At 56.6% G+C, this 19,653-nt stretch overlaps 2 protein-coding genes across 2 annotated transcripts in view; both read left to right on the plus strand.

Annotated features, from left to right (window-relative positions):
- The window catches only part of CFAP77 (cilia and flagella associated protein 77), a gene marked incomplete at both ends in the record, with an annotated part of 61,390 nt that extends 54,283 nt beyond the window's left edge, over positions 1 to 7,107 (plus strand). Inside the window, one exon of the mRNA XM_082008872.1 lies at positions 7,039 to 7,107. Within this exon, the coding sequence (XP_081864998.1) occupies positions 7,039 to 7,107 (69 nt within the window). The remainder of the gene's footprint in view (positions 1 to 7,038) is intronic.
- A 4,126-nt stretch (positions 7,108 to 11,233) lies between these two features.
- On the plus strand, positions 11,234 to 18,600 carry BARHL1 (BarH like homeobox 1; the record flags this gene model as incomplete). Its single annotated transcript, XM_082008926.1, has 3 exons — positions 11,234 to 13,523; positions 16,451 to 16,673; positions 18,306 to 18,600. The coding sequence occupies exons 1-3, from the start codon at positions 13,082 to 13,084 to the stop codon at positions 18,598 to 18,600; spliced, it is 960 nt and encodes a 319-aa protein (XP_081865052.1). The 5' UTR covers positions 11,234 to 13,081.
- Positions 18,601 to 19,653: the final 1,053 nt, after the last annotated feature.

Below are 19,653 nucleotides of genomic sequence, written 5' to 3' on the forward strand. Positions count from 1 at the left end.
TTCTATTCCCGTCCTGATCCCTTACAGAAAGGCTCAGAAACTGGGTGTGAATGTCACGACTGGCTCTTATACTGGACTTTCTATTTAGTCCCCACAAGACCATCTTCTGGCACCATGCTAGAGCTTGCAGAGGAAGTGGAAGAGAAAAAAAACAAAGGAGCTTTGCCCTCCCCACTAATTGCCTCTGCTTGCTCCCTGCATTGCCAGGGCTGCATGACATTACGTAGTCATTCAGTCAGTAAAGTATAGACAAATTGACTATATTTTCATTTGGATTTAGGTTTCAGCCCCACTGCTTTAGAATAATGGCCCATGCTATTAAGCTAACTGGGTGATTTACAGGCTCTCCCACACCGGGTGATCACTCCTGCTGCGCTTCTCGCTCTGGAGGACCAACCTGGCATGTGGTCTCCTGGGCCCTCCAGCTCACTGAGACAAACAGGTCGCAGAGAGCCAGTCATGTCCTGACAGGCAGTTCATTAGGGAAAGTTGCTGAATGAGAGGTTTGGTCTGGGGTTTTTTTTGGTTGGTTGGTTAGTTTTGGTTGTGGGCTTGGTTTTTTTTTTTTACAAAACCAAACAGAAGTTAACTCCTTAGTCACCTCAGCAAGATGTTTCTACTGCCCTCTTCCTCAATCACCTGCCTCAACTGCCTCTGCCTTGCTCTAGCTGCAGTGACATGACTCCTGGACTCAGGTTTTGACAACATGGTTAGGACTGTGCACCAAGACTTCATTTTTGTAGATGTGGGACTGCATTCCCTGGGGACTGTACCTCAGGCACCTAGCATGGACATACACACTCCTGCCCGCCATGTTCATGGGTTGTGTCCCATCCGTCTGTCACTCATCGCTAGCGTGGTGCTGGCCCAGGCAGAATAGCATCCTATGTGTCAACCAAACTCTAGAAAGTATGTTGCTGCCGAAATACAGCATCCCCACGGCCCTGCCTGCACCAGCCCAGGGTGAGGCTCCAGCTACCTCCATCTGAATATTTGATAGTCACAACCCAAACCAGTAAGTCAACGCTGGCCACTCCGCAATAGATTTCCAGGGCCCTGTCAAGTCAACCCAGAAGGATTTTGGCAGCGACACCTCACACAGCAGTGATGTAGGACAGAATTAACCCATGTGTCAAAAGAGCTGCACGCACCACGTGTCACTGCCATTCACCAGGGTTTTTCCTTTGCTCATTAGAGAATTCCAACTCGCACCGACATTGAAGGTGGTTTTCTAGGGAGAATAGTCTTGTTTACTTGACCAAACAGGGAGAGGAAAGAAAATGCAGCAACTTTGGACACCACTTTTGTCAACATGTGCTGCCTTCCCCAGCAGATGAAACAAGCTGCGCTCAATGCGCGATATGAATAAGCGATAAGCAATTGACGAGCAAGTGTTCGGGTACCTTGGCAAAAGACTTAATTTGCAACCTGGCACAAAATCAAAGGCTCTGTCAACGGCTGAGCGGCTCTCCCGCGTCTGCCTTGCGTTACCTGGGAAAGCTCTGTCAGGTAAATTTCCACTGAAAGTAATTAGAGGAATCCCCACTGTATAAACTTTGCAGGAAAATTCTGGGCTCCAGAATTTGATTCGCACCAGGGATCCGATATCTGCTCACAGCCTGATCCTTCATCAGAATTAACAGTTGAGGTTTAACACATACACACAAAAATGTTCCACATTTTTTTTTAATGCCTTACCTCTATTTTTGTCTAAAGAGCTGAACTGACAAGCACAGCTCATGTGATCTTGCAACTGTTGTCTTGTCAGAAAAGCCATAGACTCTGCTTAAATAACCTAGGCTTGATACACACAGTGCACGGTGGGCTGGCTTTTCAGATACGGCATTTATCCTCCCAGGTGCGAGGACAGCAAAACTTCATGGAGTTGGAGCATTACAAAACTTCTGGGCCCTAGATAGTGCTTAAAGAATAAAGCAATGAGTTCAAGAGCTGTCTGTCACTATGCTACCAGATCAAGCCTCCCTTCAGCTGGGATTTTGGCTGACCAAAAAATTAAAAAAAATAAAAATCAGTGCCACCTGATGGCTGTTCAGTGGCCCAAGTGACATGAATTGGTGAGTCCCAGCCCCACGGTGACAATCCAAAACAACACCACTGGCCTTCAGTGCTGACCTGCCTACAACAGGCGCAACGCAAAAAAATACAGCACCCTGCAAGGTTCCAAACAGTCAGGAGAGACCCAGCTGCGCTGAGCACGATCGCTGCACGTCACCACTGGAACCACAGCAGAGGTGTCACCTCCCACACCGCAGCCCTTCTGTGACTAAATGCAGGCTTCCGGCCCCCATCACCAGCACTATATTTTTCTTGCAGATTCTGCAGGTTTTCTTGTTTTGCACAACAGCTGAAACTTCCAGCAATGCAATTACTCAAACTGCAGCAAAGCACTTCCATGATCCAGCCTTTCCCGGTGTCCCTCTGCACACATCCTGGACACTCAGCCTCTCCATCACACCCTAATGCTGCCCTCTGCCATGTTCAGCCCTTCCTCACGTCTCCCTCAGGTAACTCATCATTCCTCCGCTATTTTCAATGCTCTCCAACATCTCCTGATCGACCTATGAAACCACCACCCCTCCCTGCACATCCTTACAGCCCGGACCATCTTCACCTGCATCCAAGCCCTGGTGTCCAAAGGCAGCACAAGCAACTCTCGGCAACCAATGCCCATTCCTGTTACGGAGATATTCACCCACAAAGGAACAAATTTGGGGTGCTTGCAGCCTCACAGCTTGCAGTAGAGTAAAACCAAACACTGTGTTGGGCTACAGGTGAGCACCTACCATTGCTGTCAGTGCTACCTACTGTTTCATACACAAATCCATAAAAGTGCTTTTTAAATGGACTCAGGGTTTCATTCACAGACCTCTTCTGCCTTCTGCAGAGATCCTGTTTACCAACAGACAACTTAATTTGGAGTTAAACTCCTGCCTGGCATGAAAAGGGTCAGGATTCAAATCTCAGAAACACATGAGGTCAGTGTGAAAGCTGCCAGCTCTGGTCTGACCCCAAGACATCTGCCAAGGGGGCCACACACTGGGTTACAGCTCCAGTGGGTTAATTCTACTTTACTCACACTATTGCCCAGACCAAGTGACCAGTGAACTCCAGCAAACATCTGTGGCCTTTATTTTCAGCAAGCAAAAAAAAAAAATCCCAATTCTCCATGGGGCATTAAATACAGCAGCCAAAAATTGCTGAGCACTTTTAGAAACCTTCCTGGGTTGGAAGCAAATAAGGACCATTTAGCCCAGACTCCCTTGTCCTGCATTTCCCTACGTTCTTGGAATTGGAAAGGTGGGAGGAAAAAAAAAAATCAACGTCATTCGTTAAACCGGTTAAGCACGCTACTGCCAGGAAAAGCCACGGTATTTGTAACCCTAATAATTCAACACACCTCCGAGCGCAGCTCATCTTGGACAGAATAACGTCTGTTTTAAAAATACCTGCCTCTAACTTGTCACAGCATTTGTTGACAACCCTATTGAAAGTGGCTCTCAATGCAGCTGTGAAGGATCTTTCAGCACCTCTTTCTCTTTCCTAGACAGTTTTTGAAAGGGAGGGGAGAAAAAAAAAGCCATCAATACAGGGGGAAAAAGGCATCAGCAGCCAACATCGGCTGATGAGGCGCCTCACCTGGGCCCCCAGCGCACCGCCTCCAATTAAATCAAAATGGTTTGTTTTTAATGGTCTTTTACACTGACAAGTGGGCTATCATTCCAGGCCTAGAGAGCTGTCAGGGAGCCGAGGCAAATCCTCCGTTGATAATGCCCAATGCTTCCAATTAGGAGCCGAGGCCGCTCCTGGCGCACTAACGATTCCCCAGCCTCCCCCAAGGCCCCTTCGGCGTTGGCTGTTTCGTCTTCCCTCTTCCTCCGCCGCAAATTACTGACACAAAACGGAGGCGCCCCGGTGCCTCCTCACCACGCCGGGCCCCGGCCCTGTTGGATTTAATGAGGCAATGGAAGTTTTTGCGGATCTTTCGCTAAATTCTTTTCTTGTTTGACAGCTGCTTGAGTGTTGACCTTATAAAAGATTTAGTGTTTCTCATTATTTTCTGTCAAGCTTTACAAGTGATAGCTGCACGGAAATCATTTGCATCTCGATGCGCGCGCGCGGTTTTTGTCTGTACAGGGATGCTCGGCGTGGCGTGCGTCAGAATGTGTACCGTACCCCTCTCCATACTGTGTATTTTATTCCTTCCTTCCCCCCCTCCACAAAAAACCTACAGATGTGACACTGTTTTGTGTTGTTTGGGGAGGGGAAAAAAAACAAACAGGAGAGGTCTTAAAAGGCCCAGGTTTGTTGGACCCCTGTAAATGAGGGAGGTTTCGAAAAAGGAATAGAGATTGGGTTTCTCTAAAGAGAGCTCAAGAAAGTGTTTTGTCGCCCGCTGAAAGGATTCTATCAAATGGATGATGGAAAAACTAGGCTGAGTCTAGGGGCGACTTCATTGCTCAAGTGAAAAATAGCACATGGCTGGGAAGCTGCCTTTGCTCGGGTGGGCAGAGCCAGCCGGGTGCCGGGAGAGGAGGGGGTAGCGCCACATCTCCAAGCATGGATCCTTCCAGGGCAGAAGACCCTGGTGCTGCTTATCACTTGCTTCAGCCCTTTTCATGGGTTCATTCTCAACACCTCCCACAAACCATTTAATCCAGCCACATCAATTAAAAATTCCCCCCCTCGCAGGGTGACTCTCATTTACCTCTGCCCCCAAAAGCTAACCTTACTGACCACCCAAAGGTGCTGACAGTGCCTGGTGGTTACGGCACACACACCCCAGCACCCGCCTCAGAACCCTGGTCTCTGGGGTACCTGCTCTGCTGCCGTCAGAGGAGCTCTGCCAGTCTCTACCAGCTCAGCTCTGCCTTCCCTGTACCAGCTTTGCCTTCCCATATCTCACGCACAATTTCTTAGCCCTCTGTTAACAGACCTGCTTCTAGCACTCGTGGTTGTATTAATGCTTGACAAGTGATCATATACAGTCCTCTGATTTAAAGCATTATCGTAACTGAGAAACCCAAATGAAAGTAACTCCCAAATATGTATTTAAGTTTTAGGAGTGATAAAGGTTTTTTATTGCCCCTCTAATTCTTTGAAGCAAGCGCTGACATTACAAGATCCCAGCCACAAGTGTCCTGAAGGTTTTAACTTGTCAATAACAAAATATTGCTTCTAATCAGCAGCTGAAAACCACTGCAGCTCCATCATCCTTCAAGGACAACCACCAAGCTTCTGCCTACAAACTATATTCCTGTCCTGCTACAGCCAGTGCTCCAAATCCATGATTCGGACAAAATCCTGGCATAACAGCCCATAACCACATCAGAGTAATGTTAAAGATCATCAGCTGTCTCTAGAGGAAGTAACTTTGGGTTCATCATTTAAAATATGAATTAGAAGAACCAGAGATGAGGATTCATCACTGGCATTGACTTCTCAACACCAGTCTCTGTCATCACAAGACCTTTGACCTAAGGACACCCTTATCTTGACTCTAATTACTGGCTTGGGACTAATCCATACTTCTCGACTGTCCCTTATTATGAGAGGGTTTCTCATTTTTTAAAATAGCACTTGTCCCCTGTCCTACACCTGGTGCTTCCCACTTACTCATGCTGAGGGCAGAAGCTGGCATCCCTCAACTTTGTCAAGGGCTCTGCTAATTTTAATTACTGCCAGCTGTGGCTCAGTGTGACATTTCTCACCTGAGAGCTCTGTACTAAGACTGAAGTGAATAAACTGCTCTTTCCTCCCCTGTGGCTTCAACCCGATCCCAGGCAGGAATTTCTCCCTGCCCAGTTCCAAGCGCTGGTGGGCCGGGAGCACGACGGGGAAGGCAGAGGTACATTTGAGAGAAGCAGCTCAGCTGTCCTTACCTGCAGGCACTGGCTTTTTCCAACAATCCCAGCTCTGAGGGAAAAACTCCTGCGTCCTTAATGGAAGGTTGGAGTTGGCCCAGCTGGGGATGGTCCCTGCCAGCTCCCAGGGGCTGCCCACCAGCTTTAGCAGCCCTTGGTTCCGCCTCCCCCGTCTTTCCCTCCCGGAGAGGGGTTACATCACTGCTGCTACTCGTGAGAAAGTGAAAACATGCAGAAACAACCGTCTGAAGTTCAGCACTGAAATGCATATTTAAGGACCTGAACGCCTTTCCTCCAGAGAGGGGGAATAGCTAAATACGCTTTGTTTGTCTTGATTAATGAGATCACTAGCAAGCTTTCCAGGGCAAAGACTGCTGTGTATTTTTACATATGCAAAACCTGACATCCAGCCAGCCTGAGCAGGGTGGGGGAAGCAGGAGGCAGCTCTGCACATCCAGACAAGGCAGATATGTGGCACAAGGAATTGTGTCGGGGCAGGTAAAGCCCACAACTCCCATGGTAAATCCACTCTGTACATGAAGACACGCACACATCTCAGTAACTCTGCATCTACTGTATAGGTTTGCCACGTGCAGCTGTGTGTAAACCCACCACTCACCCCAAGGGGCCCTGGGACCTTTCTCCCCCAGATGACTTCCCCTTTGTTTGTTTGCCATGGGCATTTGTTCACCCCCTCCCCACCTCAGAGGTAATTCCTGGGGAGAGACTGCTGTATGTTTGTTGAGCAGGGCATGCACGAGTCCCCAACCCCAGTGATGGCTTTCCTGGGAGCTCTGAGCCCATCCTGCCCCCCTCAGTGAGCACACAAGCAAGTCCTGTGCTGTGGAAAATAAGTCCTATTTATTTCAGGGTCCATCTTAAGGCATGCCAGCACTTGAAACTGTCAGACAACCAACACCATCATAAGACTGCAGGATCTTGTTACTGAAGCAGAATAAGAATCTCCTGAAGTCGATCAGAAAACTAGTCCTCATTTTAAACAGGTTAAGTCTTCAGCTTCATCTGGAGCAACGTTTCCCAAACAGGCAAAAACCCTTGCACCAGTCTGCAGTCTCTTCCCTGTTTGTGCTACAACCTATTTTCTTTGGCCAGCTGCTTGCTGTAACCAATCCTCTATCTGCTCCTTTCGTTATAGGTTGGGCCTCATCTCAGTACTTTTCCAGACCGTGACGCTCGTAAAAAGGCGTTCAGTGCCTCGCATTGAGAAGCACCTGCGAGACGTGGTCCCCTTCCCCAGAGCATCCATGCAGCGAGGACCACTGTGCTGGGCTCCACAGCCCTTAGACCCACGACAGCCATAGACGATAGGCTTCCTTTCTGGTTTTAAAAAGTTGTGCTAATGCAGATATAGCTAAATAAATCATAAGTATGAGAGGACTGATTTTTCTCAGCCTGTTCATTGCTTCATATCAGATGCACAATACCTTAAGTCTGATCACGCAATCCTTATCATATTCAAAGTAACACCACTCACACCAGTAACAGGGCAGTGTTTGCACCGGTACAGCCCCACAGGGAAAGCAGGACAGTCCCTTCACTGCCTCTTCTGAACAAATATATTAAATGCAACCATATCTGTCGACATAAAGTCTATAATATCTCATAATCCATCAGTCTTTCTCATTTGGTTGCCAAGTAAGCTTCCCATCACTGCCTGCTTCAGCAAAGCCCCTCGCCTGTGTGGAGGCATCCAAACACCTGCTTTAAGCACTCTGCCAAACCGAGGCCTCACCACAGAGCGATGCTTTCACTCAAAGATGGCCCCAGCCAGTTCCACGCTTCCCCTCAAATAGCTGCTGGTCCCTGATGTCCCTCAGGGCTGAGCCTCTCTGAGCAGTTGCTGAATAAAATCAAACCCCACCAGCACCAACTCAACATCCCAGCACCCAAACCCCAGCCCGGTCACCAGCAGACAGGTACCAACACATTTACAATCCATCTCCTCCCAAGACGGCATTTCACCTTAAGAAAATACCACTTGGTAATAACGGTGATTACTTTAACTGTGCAGCTCCAAGATTGCCAGAGGAATAATTAATTACTCCGACATAGTCTGCTTCTCACATCTACTGTTAGATTGTACCAGATAACATTTAAGTCTAATGTTAGCTTTCAGTTTTCATATTCATCACCCCAGTGGCACTCAGAGAGCTCAGGTGTGTTCACCCCAGGGTGGCCTGGGCTCCTCAGGGCCATGGTCCAAGGGAGTGAGATCTGCCATCCCGCGCAGCCCCAACTGCATCCTCAGCTCGGGAACAGGCCAGTAACAAGCACTGCAGAGGGGCTGCATGTGCCCAGCATGACCTTGCCCTGCACACCTCAGCACTGGGGCTAGCCCAGCCCTCCTATGTAGACCCACCAGCAGCCAAGAGACACAAAGACACCGTGCTGAGCCCAAGGTGCAGCCCTCACCAGATTTCCAGACAAACATTTTAAAAGAGCAGAATCCTTCATAACATGTGCTATTTGAGACACAGAAAAAACAAATGAAGCAAACTGCAGGAGCAGCTTTTCTTACCTCTCCCTGGGCAAGAAAGGCTCTACAGCAGCTGCTCTGGCATTTCCCACAGCCCCTCCTTAGGGGCAGTTTGTGCCTCAACCTGCCCTTTATATAAGGAAGCAGCTGTAGCAAACTCCACCCTGCCCACACCTGAGCTGAGGGAGGAAAGAAATCACCTGCTCCACTCGGGGGAAACCCTGGTTCCCTCTTTTTAGTACAGGTCTCTAAACAAAACCCATCAAAAATAACTAGGAGGATAACAGTAGGGTTTGCCATGCTGGCAGAGGTGGATTATAACTGGAGACCTTTCCCACCTCCCCAGGGAGGGAAAAGGCTGGGCCTTAAATGACTTGTCTTGCTAAAAAATGACACTATTTACGAGTGTGTGAGAATCCCAAGCACAAGGTTTGTCCTGCTGCCTGGTGGGAACCAGGTCCAGCTCTCGGTCCAGCCACAGCACCTGTGCCTGCCTGCAGCAAGTGCTCAGGTCCCTGGGTGTGCAGAGGGAAAGAAGCGTCTCCAGAGAGTCCTGCGTGGCTGGCGAAGGGCTGGCAAACAGACGCGGTGTGAACCAAGCCCACGCAGACCTCCTGGTTCAGGACAGGGGCCGAGAAGCCACCGAAGAGACCAGAAATCCAAAAAAGCAACAGCCAAGTCAAACAAAGTGCATTCAGGAGGAGACACCGCTCCGTGAGGCTTGTAGCTGACAGACCTACCCCACTGCACCACAAAATCCTGGGCAGAGTCGTGCCCCAAACAGCCCAAGTCTTAGCGCATGGGCATCCACGCCCCGCGGCATCGCCCCCACCCGAGTTGCCACCTCGGACTCGTCCCCACGGCCACCCCCACTCCCCACTGCCCCCAGCCCGTGGCCAAGCTCACGGGGGAGACACAGCCCAGCCGAAAGCCTGGTGCCCCCCCCCCCGGCCCCGGTGCGGGGTCCCGGTGCGGGGTCCCGGTGCGGGGTCCCGGCCCCCGGCGCAGCCCCGGCCGCTCCTTGTCCTGCAGTGACACCCACCGGTAAAGAGGATTTTAACGCTGCTGCAGGCTCCCCACCGCCGGGCCCTGCTCCTCCCCGTCACTGCCACCCCCCGGCTGTCCCCCCCCATTCCCTGCCGCCCCCCCAGCCGCCCAGTCCTTCTCTCTCTCTCTCATGAAGATACCCATTCCGCTACGGAGCGCCCCTCGGAGCCCATCGCTGCTGAACATCCCTCTCTGCGTCCAGCTGGGCACGGCCTTTCCGAGCACCCAGGCTGGGCTCAGGCAGGTATTCAGCACAGAAGAGCCGCCAGGGATTTTCCTCCCTAAGCCAGACCCTGCCAGGATACTGCTCTGTGCACCACTGGCAGGTATTTCTAGACTAACTCTAGCTCCAGCCACCACCGCAGCCCGTGCCCTCCATCCCCTTGCCCAGCCATGGAGGTTACATCCCCCGGCCCCATCAGCGCTCTCCCTACAGGCCAAGCCTCCAGGAACGCCTGGGGTCAGCCGTGCCCCAGGGCCAGACACCCGGTGAGGTGGGATGCACAGCAGCTCCCAAAGCTGTCAGAGCCCTAGAGCCAACCCTGGGGTGCAACTTGGGCTTGTGAGGAGGTGACTGGAAAAGCAGCTGGCATCAGGGATGTCCTCTTGCCTGGTGCATGCCCGTGTATCTGTGAATAGGAACAGCCTAGGAAATGGGGTTTAAGGGCAGACACACGCAGGGAAGGCAGCGTATGCTGCTCAGTGGTCTGCACATGGGGTCTTCTACCTGTGCTGGGAGCCACAGGCAAATCATTTGGACCCCCGCTTTGTCTGGTGTCCAGCAATGTACGAGGGACACCACATACAGGCAGAATGGGGCACGTTTCTGCCTTGGGGAGTCTAGTTCTGAAACAACTTAATAATAATATTAATAATTTATATTAATTAATATCAGCCATGCTGACATTAGAACATGAGTGGCAAGTGCATCTGCAGCTGCTGGGAGCTCCAAGCATGGCCTAGGAGCAACAGTCTCTGTCCCCAGGGCCATGGCTGGGGATGGCACAACACAGTGTCTGCTCAGGGGTGAGGATTGGACCCCCAACACTCTCCCCGAAATCTTGCACAGCATCACAGAGTGGGTCTGATCTGGCAACTTCCTTGCGGTTGCTTGAAGGCAGGTGCATGATTCAAGAGAGGGAAATACAGCAGCAGACCCACCAGCCCAAAGTGTCCCTGCATGGCCGATCCCAATCCAGATTCCAAGTCCACTCCCAGCCCTGCTCCCTCTTCTGGTCCCATTCCTGGTCCCAAACCCAACCTCAGTTGCTGGCCCTCATCCCAGTGCCAATCTCCATGCCAAATGGGGTACACTGGTTGGACAGGGAGGCTGCCAGAGCCTGGGAGCCAACACAGTCATGCTGCCGAGAGCTGGGAAAGCCCATTGAGGTCTCTGCCCCATTTCCCACTGGGACCAGTTCCTGCATATCTGTCGCCCTGATCCAGCCCAAAGTGAGGCTCATCCCCACCTGGGGAAGCTGATGCTGCAAAACTGACCCCTGAGAGACCCCGAGACCCCAGTCCCTGGCACTGGCAGCACCTCTGTGCTGGGAGAGAGCCAGGGCAGAGCAGCAGCCAGGGCTCCTTTGCCCAGGGACAGGGAGGACAAGCAGCCCTCAGGATGGGGACAGGCTGGGACTGGGGCTGATGCTGATTTTGTCGCTAGGCTTATCATCCTATAAGGCTCTTTTGTTCCCCTGCCCCGCTCCCAGCCAGCCCCGAGCCTGCAGGGCCGAGGGCAGGAGGTGCTGGGGGCCCTGCCTGCGCCGCTGCCCGACAGCTGGCAGCCGGGCTTCCCGGGGGTGGGGGGACTCCCCTCGTTGATCGCCTCCAAGCTGCCGGCCAAGGGCGGCTTTGGAAGAGGGACAAGATGCAGCTGCCTGGCCGGGAAGGGGCGGGGGTGGTGGAAAGAGAGGAAATCGAGTCTTTGAGAAATAACCAACGACGTCGCTTTAAAGTGGCGCAGCTTCAGGCGCCCGGGTGTGGACGTTCTCCTCATCTTCGTGGCGAAGGGTCTGCCCTCAGACCTAAATAACCCCCCGAGGAGGCAGGAGCCGGCCTGACCGGAGGAAGGTGGGAGTCCTGCGTGAGCCCGTCCCTCTCCAGCTCGGGAGATCAACAGCAGCGGAACCCCCCGACGGGGCGGGAGGGAGGAAACTTGGAGTCTCCGGGAAAAACGGGCAAGGGAGCGGGCAGGGCGGGCAGCCCGGGGCTGGGGCCACCGCGGGGGTATTTAAAACGGGACTGAGGGCAGGAAAAATTCACCCCCAGCGTGGTCCCCTCCCAGTTGCACCAGTAGGTGCTGCCGCTGGGCGCTGGGACGAGCGGCCCCGGCTCCCCGCGCCGGGCGAGGCGTGATGCCCGGTCCCCACCGCTCCAGCAGCGCCGGGCCGGACCCAGAGGCGGCCGTTGCCCGGCGGCTCCGCGGCCGCCGGCGCTGAAGGACCTCTGTGCTCCTTCGCAACCGATTTCGAGGGGAATCAACGAAATTCGCAGCACCGAGGGTCGCCTCGGGCTCAGAGCAGCCGCCTCCTCGCTGCGGCTTTGGGGGGGGATTCGGTGCTTGCCCTTCTCTTTTTCTGTTTTTTCTTTTTTTTTTTATTATTTTTTTTTATTTTTAACGTCCGGACAAACTTTCCCTGCTTCGGAGGGATCGGTAGATCGGCTAATTGCGAGGGGAGGCGAGCAGAAAGCAGCAACCCCTCGACACCCCCCCCCCCGCGGCTAATCACCCCATTACGAGCCCCATCAGCGGGATAATGACAGCAAAAGAGGGCGGAAACCGCCCGGAAAGCGCGGGGATCCGGGCGGCAATTAATTCCCGGTTCATCAAGCTGCAAGGTGTCGCCGCCGGGAGTGACACCCCCAAAAAAGCCTCGCGGCCAATGGGCGCGTTCACACACACACACACTCGGGGAGGGGGAGCAGGAGGGGGTGCCGGCTCCCCGATCCGGAGTGCCACAAGTTCGGTTTTTCTCCCCGTTTCTCCCGCCGCCCCCCCCCCGGGGGCGCGGCGCTCCTGCCGCTGTCCGAGGTGCTGAAGGCGCCGCCAGCTCCGGAGTGACTCCGGTTTCCCCAGCGCTGTCCGAGGTGCTAGCGGGGAAAGGGGGGCCCGGCGCTGGCCACCCCCTCCGCCCTCCCCTCGCCCTTCCCCACGGATGTCTGGATCGTTAAGTGGTTCGGGCGCTGCGAAGCCTCATTATCGATCGCTGCCTCCCCGCCTCCGGCTGGGAGCCCCCGCGCTGCCCCCCAGCACCACGCTGCCGCGACTCCGGGCACGGGTGGGGTGGCCGGGTAAGGGGCCGGGGCCCCGGGTGAGGTTGGGGTCCGTCCCCCCCACCCCACCCCCTTCGCGGCCAAAGTTTGACTCTGCCTCCCTCTCCCCCCCCTTCTGTCTGTCTGTCTGTGAGTGCAGCTGGGCGCGATGCTGAAGACGGAGCAGCCCTGGATCTAACGCGCGGCGCCTCGGAGAGCCTTGCAGCAATTCTTGCCCGGAGCCCAGGCTGAACTTTGTTCTTTTTTTTTAATTTTACCTTTTTTTTCCTTTTTCTTTTTTTTTTTTCCCCTCCTGTTATTGTTAATTATCATTATCAAACCGCTTCCGCCGCGCCCTCCCCGCCAATGCCCGTGTGAGCGTCGGCACCTCTCGGGGGCCATGGAGGGCTCCACCGGGTTTGGGATCGACTCCATCCTCTCCCACCGAGCCGGCAGCCCGGCCGTGCCCAAGGGGGACCCGTTGGTGGGTGACGGCCGGTCCCCTCTGGAGCTGAGCCCCCGCTCGGAGGGCAGCAGCGGCTGCCCCTCTCCCCGCTCGCCGGGCCTGGAGCCGGCGGTGCCGCGGCCCGGCCTGGACGCGCCCCTCCAGCCGGGGCAGGGCTCGGCCCCCCCCCAGTCCCGGACCGTCACCTCCTCCTTCCTCATCAGAGACATCCTGGCCGACTGCAAGCCCCTGGCCGCCTGCGCCCCTTACTCCAGCACCAATGGACCCCACGGCGGGCAGGAGCCGGCGGGCAGGATCCCCACCAAGCCCGGCGAGGACTTCAGGGAGAAAATGGAAAAAAACACCAGCAGTTCCTCCTCGGACTCGGAGTACAAAGGTAAGAACCGTTCATCCCGCTGGGCTTTGCGGCGGCCTGGACTCAAAGCCTCCGGCGGTCCCGGAGCCTCCCGGTACACTGGGAGCTCTCTGCGGAGAGGGCTCCGGCGCGCTCCGGTGATGGGGAGGGGGGGCCGTGGCACTGGTCACCCCCGAAGCAACCGCGGGGTCGGCGTCAACTTGGGAAAACTTGGGGGTTCGGAGCCGGGCCCGGTGGAAGGGGTTGGGGCGATCGGTGGTTCGCCAAACGCGCCCGGGGAATCCGCCGGGAAGATCCGGCTGTTTCGTTCCTACCCGAGGGAAAGGGGAGAGGAGAACAGGGGCGGATTTCGGCCTGGGAAAAATACAAAAATAATTAAAAAAACCCAAACCAACAAGAAAACAATAATAAAATAATCAGAGGTTTGCCGGGTATTTCACCTGCCCCGGTGAGAAACGAACAAGAAAGGCGGCGCGGTTTGATTCGATTCCTATTATTTCTGTTATTATTTTGGAGACGGTTTAAGAACGAGCAGGGCAGACCGGGAGACCCGGGCCCCTCGTAGCCCCTTCCCGGGCCACCCCCGCAGCAGCCGGGGAGGGGGGCAGCACGAGGGGGGAGCTGGGGTCAGTCCTCGCCCTCCCGGAGCCCTTTATCCCCGGTGCCTTCGCCCATCCCGCCCCCGTCACCCCTGAGACAAACTTTCACCCGGGAAAATTGTTTGCCGGGTGTTTGGCGGGGGGAGGCGTGGGAGCCCAGCCGAGGGGGAAGGAGAGGCCATGGCTCCGGACGGGGCCCCTGGATTTGGGCGGGGGGGGTCCCGAAAGAAGAGACCAAAAGGCAGAAAAGGGGGGCACACAGACCGAGCCCCGGCCCGGCTGCAAACGCACCCTCGGCCTTCCCGGAGATATTCACCCAAATATTCACCTAAAGGAGCCCCCGGTCGCGGCGGGAGCCCCCGGGTATGGCGGGATGTCGCGCTCCGGGCGGAGGACGAAGCCCCGGGTCGGTGCCGGGACTGGGAGCGGCCCGGGAGAAAGGCCGGGATCGAAACCAGCCGCGATCCCCACCTTCTCGTTTTCTTTTCGCCTCCTGCACACACCTCCCCCCCCCGCCCTGAATTCCTTCGGCTTCGTTCCCCTTCCCCCAAATCGCCGAGGCGGAAAGAAGCGCGGGAGGAGGAGGAGGAACAGGAACGCGGGGCTCTCCGCAGCCCCCTAAGCCGGCCGAGCCCGGGCTGGGGCGCGGTTGCGGGGGGCGTTAGTCCAGCCGCGCTGACGGTGAAAACGCCGCTTCAGCGGGGTAAAACCCAGCCCTTAAATCGGGGGAAAAACACCTCTTAATTCGGGGGAGGGAAAAAAAAAACCACGCTGAAACGAGGGGAAAACACCGCTTAAATGGGGGGAAAACACCGCTTGAATGGAGGGAAAACACGGCTGAAATGAGGGTAAAAATCACGGCGTAGACGAGGGTAAAGCGCCGCTTCGCGGGGGCAGCGGCGCGGCCCGTCCTTCGCCGCCCCGGAACCGGCCCCTTCCCGGGGCAAAACGCCCGGATTTACGCCGTAAAGGTGCTGCGGGGCCCGGCCTGACCCGCGGCGGCGGCGGGATTTGGCCGTGCCAAAATGCGAAAAACCCGTCGTTTATATTTTTTATATATGTATAAAAATATCTAATTTAAAAAAAAAAAAAATTAAGCTAGGAGTGGCCGTGGGATACCTGCAGCCCTTCGACTAGCAGGAACTTTTTAGGAGCCGAGGATGAGTCCGGGCGGGGATTTGCCTTCCCCGGGCCGCGGGAGGCCAGACCCGGCTTTTCCTCCGCTGAAAAACTCCGCTCAAAGTTTCGGGCCGTGCCGGGGAGGGCGCGGCTCCGGGGCCCTCCGGGACCCCCCGCCCGGCCCGGCGGCGCCAGGGCTGCCGCTACCCCGGGAGCCGGTCTCCGTGCTTCGAGGCTCGGCCAGAGCGGGACTCCTGCTTGAAGGGTTTCGCTCCCCGGTGGCTCAATTAACCGGATTATTGTCTTCCTACAGAGAGAGATCAGCTCACGTTCGGCTGCAGCCCTGGCCCTGCTAACCCCCACCACCAGCGAATTTAACCTAAACCCTCGTAAAAGGAAAAAAAAAACCCCAACAAAAAAACCCCAACCAAAAAACCCAAACCAAAACACCGCCGCCGATTGTATAAACTAAGCATTTTCGCTACATAATCTCCTCCAGGAGGGTGGAGAAAGGGAGGAAAAACACGGATTCATTTTTTTCCTTTTTAATTTTTTTTTTTCTGCTCGATATTTTCCCATTACTTACTAACATTTCGCGACGTAAGTCCCCGCGTCGCTCTGCCGGTGCGTAGGTACCGACTGCGGTAAGGAACCGCCGGCAGCCCGACTCATTCGGCATTTTTTAAGGGAATTTACAGCCCGGGCAGGGGCTGGCAGAGCCCCTTTCCAGGATTTCGTTGTGCGCCCTGGAGAGGGGAGTCTGTTCCGCGCCCCCCAGCATCCCCGGGAGGAGGGAGGCTTCGCCGCCGACGGGGAGAAGCGGCACCATCCCGGCAAACTTTCCCCTCCAAAAATGTGGGCTCACAATTTTCATTGGGGGTTGGTTTTGGTTTGGGTTTAAAAAAGAAAAAAAGAAAAAAAGAAAAAAAAAGTGTGAGAAACGAAAGAAAAAAAAAATCCAAGCATCGAGAAAGCTGTTGGTTTTGGGGGAATAAACCCAGCGCAGGGGGCTGTCCCGTGAGAAACGGGGGGTGAGGAGGAGGCGGGGAGGGTCTGGGCCCGGCTTGGGGATCCCGCGAGTTCCCCGTGGGTAGCCGGGGTTAAAATTCACGGGGTTGCAAAGGAAAGGCGCCGTGAGCCCTAGGTCTCCTCGGGCTGCAGTGGGTCACCCCCCTCTTTTGGGGGTATTTCCTGCCCTGATCCGGCCTCTTTTCCTCCTTCTCGGCCCAGTGAAAGAAGAAGGGGACCGAGAGATCTCCAGCTCCCGCGACAGCCCCCCGGTGCGGCTGAAAAAGCCGCGCAAAGCCCGCACCGCCTTCACCGACCATCAGCTGGCTCAGCTGGAGCGCAGCTTCGAGCGGCAGAAGTACCTGAGCGTGCAGGACAGGATGGAGCTGGCCGCCTCCCTCAACCTCACCGACACGCAGGTGAAAACGTGGTACCAGAACAGAAGGTAAAAAATGCACCGTCCCCTCCTGCCCACAGCGTCGGGGCCCCATCCTGCCCCCGTCCCCGCACCCCCAAACCGGGCAGAGCTTTCTGTACCCCACAGCCGCCCCGTCCCCCCTGGCATCAGGTTCCTCCACGCCCGCCCCCCACCCACGCCCGCGGGACCGCCGGTGCCCCGGGGCCTTGCACCCCACGGAAAAGGGGAGAGAAGCGATACCGAGGCAGGGCAGGTTTGGGGCGGGGGGCGTCGGTCTGTGCCCCCAGCCCCACAAAGCCGGGGAGGCAGGACCGGGCTTCCAGCTAAACACAACAGCAATAACACATCGCCCCATTAATAATAGATACCAATTACTGCTTTGGGCATCAATAATTAACACCCCTTACAGTAATTACACAATTATTATTATGATGAATAATTTACTGGTGGAAATAGGTTTAGCGCTTCAGCGACAAATCTGTAAAAGGGCTGGAGACGTGCGGTGGCTTCCGTGGGTTTCTCGGGGCCTCCCCCCGCGCTCCCCCGGCCATTGCCACGGCCATGGAATGCGGGACCCCCGCTGCAGCCCCCACCCCGTCCACTCGCCCACCCCAGGTTTCAGGTTGTGGCTCTCCCCCATTTCCATCGCCGGCTGCAAAGATCCGCGACTTACCAACACGTCGGGGAGTTGGGGGAGTTTAGGGGGGGCAGGGGCTGTGTGCTCACCCCCCTCCCCAAGCCCCTCCGGCCCGGTGCCCCCAGCCCCTTCTCCATCCACCCGGCCCGCCGGCGGCCTCGCGTGGGCGAGGTCCCGGGGCTTCTCCATGAGATCCGGCACAGACACACACGCACACGCACACACCACACACACGCACACACCATACACATGCACGCACGCCCCTCCATACCTGTATGTACGTGTATATGCATATACATGCAACTAGATATGCACACACACGCGTATATATATATAGTGCAAACGAATGCCCCGTGACGCTGCCCCACGCGTGTCCCCCCGCAGGACTTCCGCGGCCGACCCGGCGCAGGGACGGGTCCCGGAGCCCCTGGCGGGAGCGGGGCCGCGGCGGCGGCAGCCCCTGCTGGACGGCCGGGCTGGCGGGCGGGGGGTCCCCGCCCCACAGGCGAGGGGCCGTGGGCAGCCCGCGACCCGGGACTGACACCCGGGGAAGGGACTCAAACGTTGGTCGCGATTTATATCGCAACGTTTTACACCCCGCCGTCGGACCCCCGCCGGGCCCCGGTGCCTCCGAGGGGGGTCCGTGGGCGCGGACAGCAGGGAGATGAGCCCCCTCCCCCGTTCATGGGCTCTATGTCCCCCCGCTCTGCGCCGGTCCCGTCCCGTCCCGTCCCGTCTCATCCCATCCCATCCCATTCCTTCCCACCCCATCCCACCCCATCCCATCCCATCCCATCCCATCCCACCCCATCCCATCCCATCCCATCCCTTCCCATTCCGGCTCACCCCACCCCGCCCACCGCACGGGGGGTCCGGCCCCGGGACCCCACGGCGGGGAGAGGGGACGCGCAAGGAGAGCAGAGCCCGAGGAAAGGGGGTTACGCGAAGGGTGAAAAGATCCCGGGAGCGGCGCTTGGAGCACCCCGTCCCCCCTGACCCCCTCTCTCGACTTGTCCCCCCAGGACCAAGTGGAAAAGGCAGACGGCGGTGGGCCTGGAGCTGCTGGCCGAGGCCGGCAACTACTCGGCGCTCCAGAGGATGTTCCCCTCGCCCTACTTCTACCCGCAGGGTCTGGTCTCCAACCTGGACCCCGGCGCCGCTCTCTACCTGTACCGGGGACCCAGCGCGCCGCCCCCCGCCCTCCAGAGGCCCCTGGTGCCCCGCATCCTCATCCACGGACTGCAGGGCGGCAGCGAGCCCCCCCCGCCCCTGCCCCCGCTGCCCGGCGTCCTGCCCCGGGCCGCGCAGCCCCGGTGAGCCCCGGGGAGCCCCCCCGGCACCCAGCACCCCACCCTGCCCCGGGCCGGGGGGGGGCGGAGGGGAGCACCCCAACCCTGGGGCCGCGAGCAAGCGACAGACCCCCAAATATATATATATATATACACATCTATATATATATATAGACGAGACCTCCCTCCCTTCTCTTTTTTAAATATATATGAAGAATGCAAGACGCGAGGGCAGGTTTGGCAGGACAGAGAGCCGGCAGGGCTGCCCCCCCAGCTGGGACGACGCCGGGGGGGCTCTGCCTCTCCGCCTCCCCCAGGAACTGCCGGGGGGCCCCAGCCATCCCTGCCACGGGCGGCTCCGGGGAGCACCCCCTCCGCCTTCCCCGGCTCCCCGGCCCCCGGGAAGGACCGGGGGACCCCGGGCCGCCGCCGCGGGACTTTGGGACGTCGGTAACTTAAAAAAAAAAAACAAACCACACAAAAAATCCCCAAACCACAAAACAAAAAGCGGCGAAATGTAAATACGGTGCGCAAAATGTATATGAATTATTTATTTGTGAACCCTGAGGGCGTATTTGTGTAAGTGGTTCTTGTCGGTCTGTATCCCGGCCCGGCCGGGGCGGGGGGGGCTCGGGGACCCGCTCCCGCTCCCCCCTTTTTTAAATGTGGAAATAAAACTTCTTTACAAACAAAGGGCTCTCGCCTCCGCCGGCCCTTCCTTCCCCCCTGCTTGTTTGCTCTGGCGGGTCAGCCGCCGCCCGGGGAGGGGGGAAAGCGAAGAGTTCTCCCAGCACCTCCCACCGCAGGCGGCCGCAGGGAGCCCCCCCGGGGCTCGGCCCCCCTCCGGGGCTCCATGCCCCCCGGGCCCGCCCCAGTGCCGGCATGCGGGACCGGTCGCCCGGCGGCGGGGAGCGAGGAGGGGGGAGCGGGGCGATGCTGGCCGGCACGGTGATAGCCGCGGCGCTGGTGAATTATTAACGCTAATCTTAAGTGTATAATTGCCTAAGTGCTTTAAATGATCGCTTTGGAAAATGGATTGTTTCCACCCTTTAAAAGTGTCGCTCATCTGGCCGCGGCCAGC

This window comes from Phaethon aethereus, assembly GCF_964289735.1.
Source record: "Phaethon aethereus genome assembly, chromosome: 20".
Lineage (NCBI taxonomy): Eukaryota > Metazoa > Chordata > Aves > Phaethontiformes > Phaethontidae > Phaethon > Phaethon aethereus.